We start from the raw sequence: 15,611 nt of genomic DNA on the forward strand, positions 1-15,611 counted from the left end.
CTTTGTAAAATACAAAATGTTCAGGTTATGATTATGTTACATATTTGAAGTCTATAAAGAGAATTTGTAGTAGATAGCTTTATAAGAAATCTGTCAAATAAATTTAAATATTTATCCCTTCTTCAAACTTACTGAGTTTGGTATTCAAAGATAAAAAAGTTCAGAGAACTTCACATGTATGTGTGTATTTTAAACTGAGTGACTGTGATCATAGGATTCCTTCAAAGAGATCTGCATGTAAGTTTATGAATTTTTATTTGGTGAATATACTTCTATAAAATCAAAATTTGTTACTTGGATATTTTGCCCTAAGTGCTTGTAATATATTAAGATCAGAGAGATGACACTTGTCTGTGGTCACAGAGTTTCATTAGTGCTTATTTTAGGCAGTCTCTATCTGTAACATGTGAATTGGTTAAGCACACCTTTATCAATATGCTTTCTAGGAATCAGTAGAGAATACTGATTTTAATCTCATCTTCCAATATTGAGTGTATAATTTGGGGTTTCATTTTTTTAATATAGATAAGTAACAATTTTTAACACCAAGTTAAAAAGGGGATGCCAACTAGTTATAACAGTTATAAGCCTGTATTACCATACAAAAAGAAACAAAATGGACTCAGGTCATCAATTGTGAGATGTGATGGTATTCTAAGCCATCATTTCTGAATGTTGTGGAAGTAGAAATGTCATCATTTTAAGTGTTTGTGCTTAGCACTTTAGAAGTCTAGAATATGAGAAGTGATGAAGCTTATAGGTGGCATTTCTTTAAAAACTTGTCAGTGAAGGTTTGAACTCATGCCTTCTTTTACCTGTTAATAAATTTCCTTGTAACAGAAAGGCATGAGTAATAATTTTCTGTAACCACATGAGAGTTCATATACCGAAATTTTCCATATATTGTCTGTTCTTTGAGCCATCAACATGCTCCTGGAAGTTGTCTGATTGTAAGTAGCTATGACACCATCTAACTATTGGGAGCCTCACTGAGAACACTGTTAGCAAAACTGCCCAAGAGACAAAGAGTAGGGCAGCCGTGAACTCGGCCTTCACACTGTTGTGGTAACTGGAAGATGGTGTTTTGGCTTGATTCCTCAGTTTCCCAGTGAGCTACTTTGGTTCTTTGAGCAAGTATGCTGTGCTTTATGTTTGTGTTTGTTTGTTTGTCTGATTGCTTTTTGCTTTTCTCTCTGTTTACACACAACCTTTTACACTACATTTTAAAATTTGTTTTTTTATTACAATTTATTCATTTTTTTTTAATCCCAGCTGTAGCTCCCTCCCTCATCCTCTCCCAATCCCACCCTCCTTCATCCCTTCCAATGCCCCTCCCCAAGTCCACTGATAGGGGAGGTCCTCCTCCCCTTCCATCTGACCCTAGCCTAGCAGGTCTAATCAGGACTGGCTGCATTGTCTAAGGAAAAGAGTTTTAATTTCTATCATCAAACGAAAGTTAAAGCACAACACACCAGAACTTCAAAAAACAGCTTAGGTAGTTCTAAAAGATTTTTTTTTTCTGTTCTGAACATATATTCTACTAAATTACATCACTATCACTGAGTATAGTTTGATCATTTGCAGAAAAAAAATGGTTCCAATCACTTCTTAACATATTCCTTCTCACAAAAATTTGACTACGGCTTGGAAATTATAAACGTATTTAAAAGTAAACATGGTGCCTTTCATTCTTAAATCTACTATTTAAATTCTTTTAAGCTATATATGCATCTGTTAAGTAAGTTTTGCAGAAGCAACTAGTAGAATTTGTGCAGCTAGAGTCCGCAAGGGTATTTAGAGCCTTAAGAGGAATTTTATAAAGCTTTTCACACTTGACTGTTGAATGTCCTCTTTTATGAGTACCCTTCATGTAGTTTGATCTAACTGTTGCTGTGTTGTAGATGTATAAAAATGTTGCAAGGGCTTACTATTGTAGAATTTTTTCTAGGGAGTAAATATTTTAGATTAGTGGTTCTCAACCTTCATATTTCTTTGTGTAGTGGTGACCTCCAACCATAAAATTATTTTTGTTGCTGCTTTATGACTAATTTTTCTACTGCTATGAACCATAATGTAAATATCTGTACTTTTTGGTGGTCTTAGGTGGCCCCTGTGAAATGATCATTTGAGCGCACCCCACAGCGGCTTGGGATCCACAAGTCGAGAACCACAGTTTTAGCCCCTGTAGGTCATGTGTTCTGCACCACAGGCAGTTGACTGCTTTGCTGAAGTGAAATAACGATTCCTGATGACTTTGTTTACAAAATCAGGGAGCAAGGTGCAGTTTGCCTGAGAGTTGTCGCTTGACAACTCTTAGCCTAAACTGTTGAGACTCCCAAAATCTGAATATCTTCTATATCAAGAGTTAGTTTCTTCTCTTTGCTTTGATATCAGCAGCAGTTCTTTATTCTAGATACGAGCGCATAGCCAAAGACTATGATTGTTCTGAGAAAATGTATTTACGAAATGCGGATGTCTGCAAACTGGCGCCATCAATGCCAGTTAACTTCGGCTGGCTTTTCGCCCCTTAGCCCTGCTGGGGAGAGCCTTGGAAGTGGGTCATTCGAATTTGCTCACTTCTCTGCTATCTTCCAGCCTTTGGTTTATCTTGCTTTAGCTCCTTGTTAAGTCCCTCTCAGCATCTCTTTCTTTATCATCATTCTTAACCTCCTACATCGCAGTCTTCCTTTGATCTCACATCTCTTTTAGCAAAGATGAATGTGGTCCTTAAACATGAAGCTTCTTTTGTTCTATGAAGGTTCCTTTTTAAGGTGAGAACAAAACCCATAGTTTTCTTTATTATTCATAACTTTTGTAATTTTCAATTTAATGTGAAGACTGGTTAAATTTTTATAAAATATTTGCCAAAATAAGCATATTCAGGCCTAATCTTCTATATTTTAAAGTTAGTTCAGGCACTCAGCCCCAAATGGGATGTCTCCATCAAATCCCCTTGTTCAGAGCTCAGGGACCTGTAGGAAGAGAAGGTGAAAGAGTGTAAAGAGCAGAGGGAATGGAAGGCACATTTGTCTCTCCACCACAGCGACACTGGGTACGCCAGCCCACCCAGGGCCTCCTGTTGGGCACACTTGTCTCTCCACCACAGCGACACTGGGTATGCCAGCCCACCCAGGGCCTCCTGTTGGGCACACTTGTCTCTCCACCACAGCGACACTGGGTACGCCAGCCCACCCAGGGCCTCCTGTTGAGGAGTAGTTGGCCAACATAAAGTGAGCACCACAAATTTTTTTATATAGATTTTATTTTGTTTTTTGTTTGTTTGTTTGTTTTGTGAGTGGTTAATTTGGGGGTTGAGAAAGAACTTAAAGCTGTGTGGTAGGGACAGGGTGGGGCCTGGAAGGACTTGGGGGAGGCAAAGATGTGCTCAGAATATATTTAAACTTAAAAAGGATCTTGTACAATAAAAATAGAATCACAAGGGGGAAGTTTATTCAGACAAAGAAGGCATCAAGATGTTTTCTGGGTCAGACTCTTGGTTCATAGTGAGCTGGGCAGGGTGAAGAGATGCCTGGCTAAGAGCACTTGCCACTCTTGCAGGGGGCATGGCATTTGACGGTACACAACCCTCTCTGCAGCCAATTTCAGGAGCTCCAACGCCTCCGGGAGCATCAGGCACACTTGTAGTGTAAATAAGTATATGCGAGTAAACACTGATACACAGAAAATACATAGACATAAAAAGAATTGTTTTTTAAATGATTTGGGAAAATGTGCTGATAGGTTTGTTCCCTAAAGTTACCATGTCACCCAGCACAAAGGGTGGAGAGGCTGTAAGAGGCAGGGGTCATGGAAGACAGCTGGGAAACGTCTTCAGGTCACACGGAAACTTCACACTCATGAACTCACAGTACGGGTCCTGCACAGAACCTGTACAAGAGCAAGAAGACAGCTAATCAGTACAAATGGGGAAGTGGCTCCACCCAGCACCTGATGGAAACAAATGCTGAGACCCACAACCAAACATTGAGTAAAGCACAGGGAGTCCTGTAGAAGAGTGGGCATAAAGATAGAAGGATCCGGAAGGGACAGGAGCTCCACAAAAAGACCAACAGAGCCAACTACCCCTGCAGGGCTCAGGGGGTCCTGTGGAAACTGAAGCTCCAGCTAAGAACCATGCATGGCCTGGATCTAGTCCCCTTACACAGATGTACCCAGTGGGCAGCTCAGTCCTCATATGGGTGCCCTAGTAAGGGGAATATGTGCTGACCCTGACATGGACTCTGTTGCCTGCTTTTCTTATCACTGCCCCTAACAGGGCTACCTGGCCAGACCACAGGGGAAGAGTATGAGCTCAGTCCTGATGTGAATTGATATGCTGGGGTTGGGGTGGGGTCTCTCCTTCTCTGAGGAGTAGGGGAGGGAGGATAGGGGAAACAGGGAAGAAGGGTAGGATCAGGAGGACAGGAGGGAGGGAGCTTCGACCAGGATGTAAAATGAATAAATAAAAATTAAAAAAAAAGAAAAGAAAGAAATCCTGGTCCTGCAAAGGAGCTGTTCAAGAGACACTAAGAAATGAAAAGGGGATGGGAGTGGTGTCGAAGAAGTAAATGAAAACAAGCCAGAGCTGAAAGTGACACTGCACAATCCCAGCACTCAAGAGGCAGAGACAGGCCATCCAGGCCTCATCGCAAGTTCCAGGAGAGCCAGGGCTACACGGCAAAAGCCTGTCTCCAACAAAACCTAGAAATAACAGACTATAAACCACAAGGAAAACATGTGCTTGTAAAAAGGAACTGGGTTGAAGTCTAGGAGATAAATGATACTTTTTGGAATTTTAAGGTCAATAAATGAGATAAATTCCAAATTGGATACAAAGAATAAATTGCTGAATTAACAGTTTGAGGAGTTTGTTCATTTATAGACACTGAACATTAGGCACTGCTATAAATTATTTGTTTTTAATCCTCAAAGGGTATCCTGTTTATTTAATAAATGTTATACTCTATCAATCACTGTATTATTTACCTCATTATATATCAGTTATTCCAAAACAAGCTACATTTATCATCTCACACAGTTTTTTGACTGAGAAATATAGAGTGTTCCTGGTGTTAGTTTTGGTTCTAAAGAAACCCAAAGAAGCCTCAAGGGAGATTGCAGCCAGGCTGCCAACTGGGGTTCTGTGCCTCTCAAAGCTGACTGAGTCTGGAAAATCACCTTTCAGGCTTCCTCCCTGGGAACTGGCAGAACTCTTCTTCAGACCTTGCCTGTCTCCTTCACTTGGTGAAGTGTCTTTTGTTCTGTTCAAGTCCTAAGCTGATAGATGGCATGTTAGGGAAGGTGGTCTGCTTTGTTCAGTCCACTGATTTAAATGTTACTTGTGTCCAAAACCGCCTCCTACAAATACCGAGTGTAATATTTGATCACCTATCTGTTGAGCCCTATCCAGTTAGCAGTCATGTCCACCGCACACAGTTTGCAACAGTGAGTCCCTCTGAAGAGAGGAAGTCAGCTCTGTGCCTGGGAGGTAGGGGTCTATGGTAATAAGTGAACATATTTTTCAAACCACTGAAAATACTGGTATTTGGGAGAGTCTAGTGTTCTTTGCACAGAAGCTTCAGAAGAAAGAAAGTAGCAGTGTCAGAGAAGAAATACTGGGAGTGAAAATTAGTATAGATAGTATGCGCTTGTTAAAAAGACACAGCACATTAATGAAGACAAATGTGACATCATTGTACCTTGTTAGTTAGGTAATATGGTGAGTACTTCAGAGACCCTTACAGTTAAAGGGTCTCCACATGGCCTGTCTAGTGTTCACATTCTAAAAATGACAAAGGACTGTCTTACAAGTATTATGTTATGTTAGAAACAAGGTATAAAACCAAGATAAACTTTTGCTTGGCTTTTAAAAATATTCAACAGGGTAATAGACTGAAGTCTAGCATTTTCTAATGCCTTTTATAATTAGTATTTTATTTTTGCTTTAAGTGATTCTACTGTGTAGGAGCTATTTCATTACCATATTCCTCATGAGAATTATCTGGGGTTTAGCCAAACCTTGATTCCTCCCTCACTGATCCTTTTAACTTTCTGCATACACATAAGATTTAATAATTTTTTTCTCCCCTTCCCTGCTCTCTTTGACTTTCTTTCTGGGGGTCCCCTTCCACTATCCCCCTCTTTCTCTTCTATACTCTCCCACTGTCTCTATCTCTCTGTCTTTCTCTGTCTCTCTCTCTCCTTCCTCACAGCTTAAATTTGTCACAAAACAATTTAAGTGTTTAAAAATAAAGTTTGCTGTGCACATTTGAATAGTTTTCTTCTAATAAAAGAGAAGTTTAAAAGTCTTTTTCCTTTCTTTCTTTTTAACAGTTTTTCTTGGTAAACATGTTATAAGATGAATTGGCACCTTAAATACATTTTTAGGGGTTGGCAATATGGCTTAGTAGCTAAGGGCACTCAGTGTACAGGTATGAGGACTCAAACTCAAACTTCTGTGCCCAAGTGAAAAACAAAGCATGACTGCATGTACCTGGAACCCCAACACTGCAGCAGAGAGAGAAGGCAGGCAGGTCCCAGGAGCATGACTGCATGTACCTGGAACCCCAGCACTGCAGCAGAGAGAGAAGGCAGGCAGGTCCCAGGAGCTCCTGGACAGCCAGTCTAGCTGAAATGGTGAGCTTCCATTCAGAGACGGACCCTGTCTCAAAGGGATGAGGTAGAGAACAGAGATAGAGGGAGAAAATAGACCTTCTCTGGCCTCAGCATGTCCCTTTATGGGCATGTGCGCGCACACACAAGATTGAAATTATATTTTAGTTATCTGACTGTACAGCATTCTGGCACACCTTTGGATGTTCAGTGGTCAGACATTTTCATTGCAGAGGGTAGATGGGATTAAATGGCAGGAACATGACTAGAAAGTGCATGCTGGATATGTTTCCGTCAGCGTCTGCTACTGACAGGTGCTCAATGGTTGTTGCTATCTTTGTCAGCAAAGAGAATCCTTTGACATTAAAGTCACCAGCTCAGTCCTGATTTGGGGTGACTCTATTGGCAGTTCCATCACCCTGCAGCTGATCAGTGAATGTCAGAGCTGCTGCTGCTGCTCTTCAGAAGTGTCACCAGCCCCGGTGGGGTTCCCCCTCCCTCGCTCTCACCCTCTCTCCCATTGCTCTTACGCAGACTACAAATGCTTACCTGAGAAATAAACTGATAGGCCATGGGGAATATAGATGTCTTTAGACTATGTAAAACCGTACTAAGTGATGGCTTACGTGGAGACTGCTAATGATTACCTTGAAACCAAGCCAGTCAATGGCGGAAGCGCCTGGGGACTCATTAAGTGGCATTTGTGGACTCTGTAACCTAGGTTTTCAGCTGTATCTCAGGAAAAGCAGTGACAGCCTTTAATGTCTAATTGACCCCTTCTCTTTGTTTCACGTTCATTCACTTTCTGCCACTGCCTCTGATGTGGTCCCTGATGGCAGCAAACAGCACTGCTGAGCATTTTGAACTTCTGTGCAGAGCTTCAGCACCTCAGCTTGGGCAGCTGTGTGATGGTAAGTAAGCACTTGAAAATTCTTCATCCTCAATGGCTTGTTCTCTTCTTGTTCCCATGGGTGGGCTTTACCTGACCCACCCCACCACATACATATCCACATACTTTTTGTCCCACAGTCAAACTTTTTCTTTTTTTCCCTAAATTGGAAGGTATGTCTTTGAAGGACCTTTATCGCAAAAGCAGTGGAGTTCAGTGTTGTGGAAGGAGCACTGTTTCGGGCTGTTTACAGGTCTGGGTGCTTTACAAAACACCCATATGACAGCAGACAGCATATCTAGATGTCAGTGCTTTACTGAGACTTTCACAAAAGTTCAATTTCAGACGTGACATTAATTCCTAGGAACATAATAGAAGATCGTTGTTACCATGAGGATTTTTACTGCTTTAGTGTGCACAATAGAAGACTGATGTCCTGTAGTAGGACTCAGTTGTATTTTGCTTGTTCTCTTATAAATTTTACTAGTCTGTGAAATGCCTAATTCTTAGATTAGAAAATTTCTCAAGGCCTTTAAAGTTTAAACCATAGCTTTATATGTCTGTAGAAGGGTGATTAAGATAAGTTAAATTTGTTTCACCTAAAGTAGTTGTGTGGTTTGTAAATCTGAGACATAAGGGACAGTTGAACTGTGGCGATCTGTATGTGCACAGACACGTGGAGAAGTGCGTCTTCTGCGTACATCTCCTGTTATGTCCTTCAATGCCCACAACCAAGCAGATACCAGAGACTTCGAGGCTTGTTCAGCTTTGCAGCCCTCCATAAGAAGACAGAGAGATCTGGACTCCGAGGCTTGGTCCTAATTGGACAGCTTTGTAGGTTTAGTAATTGCTTCAGAGATGTCCAAAACTTTGACAGTGTGACCTAGACAGACCTTCTGTGGGATATATGTAAGGTAATTTCACATCTCCTGCTCTGTAATCCTAGTTCTTAGGCACTATGAAGTGCAAGTGTGGACCCAAGTAATCCTGGTTTCCTGGGGCAATCTCGGGAACCCACTGGCTTTTCCTGCTTCCTCACCTTTGTCAGCCACTTGATTGTCTTATTTGGATCTCTCTAGTAGCTCCTCTAAAGGAGCCCAGTGGCCCTTGATGGCAGTTTCTATGACAACAGACCAGCCGCTTGGCTCTTTACATATTGTTAGCCTGCCTCACTAAGGTTGGTAAGGCTCTATTTAATTTTACTCAGAATACTCTATTCTGTTTGCTATTTCCACCCCTCTCTTAAATTGAAACACGATTCTCTGGAAAAGCAGGCCTCTGGCCACAACTTGAATTGAAGGCTGTGTGTGTGTGTGTGTGTGTGTGTGTGTGTGCACGCATGCGCGCACACACCCATTTATATGCATGTAAATACATAAATATTTATGGTTAAAAATTACATGTATTTTAATTCAGTGTTTCCCAAAATTGATCTGTGAAAAATTAGCCCTGAAGAATATTCAATTATAAAAGAGTTTACATGTGAGAGTAGAGCTGGGATTCCTAATCAAAATTAGAAAGTAAACTGGTGTGTTCTCCTTCAGGGCTGTTACTGTACTATTAGTCCCTACAAAGAAACAGTTTGCTGGTGCTTAACCCTTGCCTCCCGACCTTTGTGCATGCTGAACTCACTTTCCCATGCTATGTCTATTAAACTGTAGCACAGGGTGGGCAGTGGAGCTGTCCGTAGCAGGCTGTTTATAAATGAAGTTTGTGGCTATCAGTGAGACCCTATGCTAATTTGCATAGGCCTTCTAGCTGCCAGCACTCTCTGGAAACTCGGATTATTTTCCCTCTAATTGGTAAAGAGAAGGAAACAATTATTCTGAATAGATGGGTGGTTCTTCAGTTTAAACTTTTGGAGGGTTGGGTTGTTTTTAGAACACAAATCTGTTTGTTTACTTATTTTATATTGGTTTAAATTCCCAAGGAGTACAGCACCGTATGAACTCACATCCAGCAGCCTTGGCAGGAAGGGTGTTTTGGGATTTGACAGCAACTGTGCCCTTTTCTAGATTACTCTGGTTTGCTTGGGTTCCCACCAGGCTTCTCTGCTGGTTTTGCTTGAAATGCATAAGCATACCTCTTTCCTGAGGAGAGCTCAGCTCTATCTCAAGAGTAAGCTGCATCAGCTCTAAGAAGCCTGTATGCTGCCTTTCCTTTGGAAATGTGCTTCCAGCCAGAACCACAGGCATGCTTGACTTGTAGAAGCTATGTGGCCCAGCACAGTTTGGAGGCACTGGGGCACCATCCACATTCAGCCAACTTACAGTGGTATTAACTATCTATAGAAAACAGTGGCCATGTAGGTAGTGAAGCCCTTTAGTAATCTCAAGCTTGCTTTAACGGTCTTTCATCTTAAAATATTTTATCAAGTTTAGAAGCATGCATGCTAATTAAAATTAGGTAAAACTTACAAATAATTATTTCTACAAGATTGTTTATTTCTCTTGCCTGAAAATGGAGTATAGGGGATGAAGAGTCCAGGCTGGTTTGCCAGCTTGACTCCTCATGCCTCCGAGAGGTCTAGACTGCTCCTGAAGACTATGTTTGATATCAACATTAGGGATGGAGTTCTGGCCATCTCATTTCCATGCAAAACAAAGGCACAGTAGCCTCTCTTCCGGACTCGTTCTAGAAGTATCGTGCCCTCTCAGACTTACTTCCTACTATCCAGAGTTTACTCGTCTGGCTTGCTTTGTAGCACGGGGAGTTAAGAAATATAGTCCACATTTTGAGTGTTGTGAGAGCAAGCATAACTGAAATTAAAATAAAAACTTGAATGACTGGAGTTCTGTCTTTACTTTCCAGTCAATCCCAGGAAGAGGAACAAACGTGTAGAAAGAGAACATATGTAATGCCCCGAGTTCTTTACATTCATAACTAGCTTCTGCTGCCGTGCTGTCCAGTCTGGTAGCTGTTGGCCAGTTGGAAATAGACTAGTTACAATTTCTGTATGACATAAACGCAAGATACATACCAAATTTTGAAGGCTTAGTACCAAAAAACATAAAACGTTGTGATATCTTAATGTTCACAACATGCTGAAATGCTGGTCGTATGACTAGAGAAAGCGTATTGTTGAAATTTTGTGTCTTTTCTTATTTAAAGGGTGACTAAAAACAGTCCATGTGTTCTTTGCATTATTTGGTGTTTCTTGGAGTAATTTAAAGGTGCCTGGAGCCTGCTTACACTTCCTTAGGTTTCTTGTTAGCTGTTTGTCACTAGTGAAGTTAGCTGTCTTTTTTTCTGATGGTCCTTGGTTACTAGATGTTTATCCTCTATCATGAAGTGAGCACTGGAGACTTCCGTCCCTTACAGAGATTAGTATATTAGAGTCTAACTCCGTTTGCATTGATGTTTAGTGTGTAAACACTTAACCCCAAACTACTGTCCTCATTAAGACTTCAGCATTTCTACGCTTTTAGAGACTACCAAAGTACAGGGAAAGATAAAATACTTAACTAAGTGTGTTAATCACATACAAAGTAGAAGAAAACTCGGCCTTGTCAACAGGTCACTGTGGCAGTGTTAAAAGGGTAGACACAGGAGACTAACACACAGTCCTCAGACTGTTCACGAGAGACCGGGGATTGCGTCATATTTTAATGATTAATGTTCTGTCTAGTTCTAGTAAATGGATTTAAGTGAATTTTTGCTTTGTGTTTGTGAGTGTACATGTGTACATGAAAGCGTATATGCATGTACATATGTAGGCCAGAGGTCATTGTTAGTAGCCAAAGATTAACTAACCAAAGGGCATCCTCCTCCATAGCGCTTCACTCCTTTTTTGAGACAGGGTCTCTCACTGAACCCAGAATTCACCTATTTGGCTGAACTCTGGCCACCTGCCTCAGTCACCCTCTAGTTTCCTCTCTCTCCAGTGCTCTAATTACAGGTGTATACTACCACACCTAGGTTTTACATGGGCTCTAAGGAGCTCACTCAGGCCCTCAGGATTACATGACAAGCACCTTATCAGGTGAGGCATCTGCTCGGCCCATTGCCCTTGCTCTTTGTGAAGCACTGGGAGATGTGGGAAGAGAGAACAAATGCGTATTAACAAGGACATGGTTCCAGGGTGTGTGTACTTGGAAGCAGCAATAAGAGATGCTCAAGAACGTTCTAAGCAGTCTGTTTCTGCATATGACATATAAAGGTTGGACATATCTGATTTCCAGATTGAAGATTATGATGTGCTAGCCAGCATGATAGGAGCCAAGTGTAAAAGCCTCCGGACCTTGGATCTGTGGAGATGCAAGAACATTACAGAGAACGGGATAGCAGAGTTGGCGTCAGGATGTGTTCTTCTTGAGGAACTCGACCTTGGCTGGTGCCCTACCCTTCAGAGCAGCACTGGATGCTTCGCCAGACTGGCACGCCAGCTCCCAAACTTGCAGAAACTCTTTCTTACAGCTAACAGGTCTGTGTGTGACACAGACATAGAAGAACTGGCATCTCACTGTACCAGGCTACAGCAACTGGACATATTAGGTAAGGGTACAGTATAAATAGTTTTAAGTTTGCATAAAAATGATGGGTTTTGTTATGGAATTTTCATGCCTATACACCATTTTACTTTATTCTTACTTATGCCCCTCTCCCTAAAGTCCTTTCATTACACCGTAGCCACCTTCCTGGGCTCTGCCTCCTCCCAAGATAGTACCTGCTTTCATGACAGATGTATTCCATTCCCCCCCACACACACCTTCTGTGCTCCCTCAAACTCTCTTCTACTCCTCTCACAGGCTTCTTTTTATTATCATAGGAACTCCTACTTACACACATATGTAGGGATGTAAATCGAGAGTACACATATGAGAGAGAACTGGTGGTGTTTGTCTATCGTAGTCTGGCTTACCTTGCTTGCATAATTTCTTCTTCGGAGGCATCCATCTCTTCCCAGAGGTGGAAACTGCCCACAGTGAGCTGGGCCTGCCCACATCAGTCGTTTTTAATGCAGAAAATGCTCCATAGACTTGCCTCCATGTCGGTCTGATGACGCAGTCCCTCAGTTGACATGCCTGCCTTCCAGGTGTGTCTGGGTTTGCATCAAGCTGATGAACCCAACAAGCGCAGTGTGTATGTCTGTCCTTGCACTAGTGCCATGCCAGTTTGCTACTGTGGTTGTAGTGTAGTTTGAGATTAGGTATTACACCCAAAATATTGCTCTCTTCCTCAGGATTTTTGTTTGGTTTTTAAAATTTTATATGAACTTTAGGGTTTTTCTATTTCTTTTTTTATTATTACCATTTATTACAATTTATTTAATTTGTATCCCAGTTGTGGCCCCTCCCTCGTCTCCTCTCAGTCCGACCCTCCCTCTTCTCCCCCTGTATCCCTCCCTAGACCACTGATAGGGGAGGCCCTCCTCCTCCTCTTCCCTCTGACCTTCGCCTATCAGGTCTCATCAGGAGTGGCTGCATTGCCTTCCTCTGTGGCCCAGGGTGAGGTAATCAGAGAGTCTGCCATTGAATTCATGCCACAGAAAGCCCATGCTTTCCTTATTAGGGACCCCACTTGGAGACTAATTCTATGGGCTACATCTGAGCTGGGGTTTTAGGTCCTCTCCATGCATTGTCCTTGGTTGGGGTTTCATTCTCTTCAAGGACCTCAGGGGTCAGTTTTTTGTTTGTTTGTTTGTTTGTTTGTTTGTTTGTTTTTTGGCTCTGTTGGTCTCTTTTTGGAGCTCTTGTCCCTTCCAGGTCCTTCTATCTCCCCCTTCTTTCATAAGATTCTGCACTCTGCCCAAAGTTTGGCTATGAGTCTCAGCATCTGCTTTGATATCCTATAGGGTAGAGTCTTTCAGAGGGAGGCCGTCTGTGGTAGGCTCCTGTCCTATTCCCTGTCTTCTCCCAATTCCAATGTCTGTATCATCTTGAGTGAGGTAACCCAGAAGCAGAAAGACACACATGATATATACTCACTCATAAGTGGATATTAGCCATATAATATAGGATAAACATATAAAAATCTATATACCTAAAGAAGCTAAGCAAGAAGCAAGGGGAAGATGCTCAATCCTCATGTGATTGGAATTTGGATGAAAATTTTTTTTGCTTGATTTATTTTTATTTTTTTATTATTAGTTACATTTTATTAAGGCTGTATCCCGCTCCCTCATTCCCTCCCAAATCCTCCCTCAGTCCCTCATCTCCTCTCTGCCCCTTTCCAAGTCCACTGATAGGGGAGGACCTCCTCCCCTTTCATCTGACCCTGTTTTATCAGGTATCTTCAGGACTGGCTGCAAGTCCTCCTCTGTGGCCTAGCAGGATTGCTCCTTTCTTGGGGGGGGGGGAGGTCAAAGAGCCTGCCATTGAGTTCCTGTCAGAAATAGTCCCTCTTCCCCTTACTATGGGAAATGGATTGGTTACTGAGCTACCACGGGCTTCATCCGAGCAGACTACTTAGCAATCAAAAATGAGGAAATCATGAAATTTGCAGGCAAATGGTGGGATCTAGAAAAGATCATTCTGAGTGAGGTATCCCAGAAGGAGAAAGACACACATGGTATATACTCACTCATACAGTCCTATAAGATATGATAAACATAATGAAATCTATACATCTAAAGAAGATAAACAAGAAAGAGGACCTGGGCTAAGATGATCAATCCTTGCTTAGAAAGACAAATGGGAGGTGCATTGGACATAGGAGAAAACAAGTAACAGGACAGGAGCCTACCTGAAAGACTCTGCCTAGCAGCGTGTCAAAGCAGATACTAAGAGTCATAACCAAACCTTCGGCAGAGTGCAGGGAATCATATGAAAGAAGGGGGAGTTAGTATGACCTGGAGAGGATTAGGAGCTGCACAAGGATCAAATATATCTGGGCACAGGCGTCTTTTCTGAGACTGACGCTCCACCGAGGACCACGCATGGGTGGAAACTGCATTGTGTTGTTGAGCTGTTTCTGCAGTCCTGCACACCTGTGGCCTCTAATTGTGTACCCCGCCACTTTGGGGTAGTGTTTATCAGATATATCAGAGCCTTCTTGTGGATTTGGTCTGTTAAATAAAGGACCATGTCTACTGTAAATAAGGGTTCTTTGGCTTTTTTCCTATTTGTATCTTTTTTTTTTTCCTAGCTAAGACTTAAAAAGCTCTAACTGTAGCTAAGCTATGCTATATTGAATAGGGGTAGTGAGAATGAACACAATTGTCTCATTTCTGTTTTTTGAGAAAATTCTTTTGAGTTTTTCCTCATTTACTATATTTTTGGCCTTGTATTTTTTTATACATAGCCCTTATTACGTAGATATGTTTCTTCTGTTTTTTTAGTTTCTTTAGGACTTATATCATAAAGAGATGTTGAATTTTATTAAAGACCTATTTTATGTCTATTGTGGTGATCATGTGGTTTCTTTTCCTTTAGTCTGTGTTTCCTATTTGTTGATTTGCATATTTTGAACTATCCTTGAATCCCTGAGTTGAAAACAACTGAGACATGGTATATATATTTTAAAAGATGTTTTTAAATATAATTTGGAGGAATTTGGGGATATATGTAAGGGTGGGATTGTTTTGGCGGTACACACTCTTGCATGTAGAAACCAGAGGCCTGTGTTGAAAGCTTCCCCAGCCACTTCCCCATTTGACTTTTTGAGACAGAATCTCTATACCTGGAGCTCACTGGTTTGGCTAAAGTGGCTGGTCATTTTCTAGAGAGTTGCTTATCTCCACCCCAAGCTCAACTACTGTCACTTTCCCTGTCTCCTCCATCCACATCCATGCCTGGTGTTAGAGTGATTGATGAGTGCTGTTACACCAGTGTGTGGTTATGGGAGGGCCCTTTCTGGGAAGACTTATTATTATTAATGTTTCAATATTGTTATGGATCTAAGTTGCTTCTATATTCTTGATTTAATTTTGGTACATAGTGTATGTCTAAGAATTTGGCAGTTTTTTCTACATCTTCCTTTTCTTAAAATTTTTCTAAGCATTCTCTAGTGTTTCAGGTTTTCACTGGAATCTACTCTAACCTCCCTTTTCATTTTTGGTTCTATGTATTGTTATTTTAGTTTCCATCAACTTATATCTTGATCTGTATTATTTCTTACTACTTAGTACTTTTTGAGTATATCTTCTAAGTCATCAATGTATCAATACATT

The 15,611-nt window shown here is 41.4% G+C and overlaps 1 protein-coding gene across 7 annotated transcripts in view; it reads left to right on the top strand.

The window, feature by feature from the left end:
• Positions 1-15,611, top strand: part of Fbxl4 (F-box and leucine rich repeat protein 4) — a 71,134-nt gene that overhangs the window by 49,325 nt on the left and 6,198 nt on the right. For all 7 annotated transcript variants that reach the window (XM_021661629.2, XM_021661627.2, XM_060386063.1 and 4 more), the window contains exons 7-8: positions 7,452-7,523; positions 11,683-11,995. In XM_021661629.2, the coding sequence (XP_021517304.1) occupies positions 7,452-7,523; positions 11,683-11,995 (385 nt within the window). The remainder of the gene's footprint in view (positions 1-7,451; positions 7,524-11,682; positions 11,996-15,611) is intronic.

This window comes from Meriones unguiculatus, chromosome 6 (assembly GCF_030254825.1).
Source record: "Meriones unguiculatus strain TT.TT164.6M chromosome 6, Bangor_MerUng_6.1, whole genome shotgun sequence".
Classification (NCBI taxonomy): Eukaryota; Metazoa; Chordata; class Mammalia; order Rodentia; family Muridae; genus Meriones; species Meriones unguiculatus.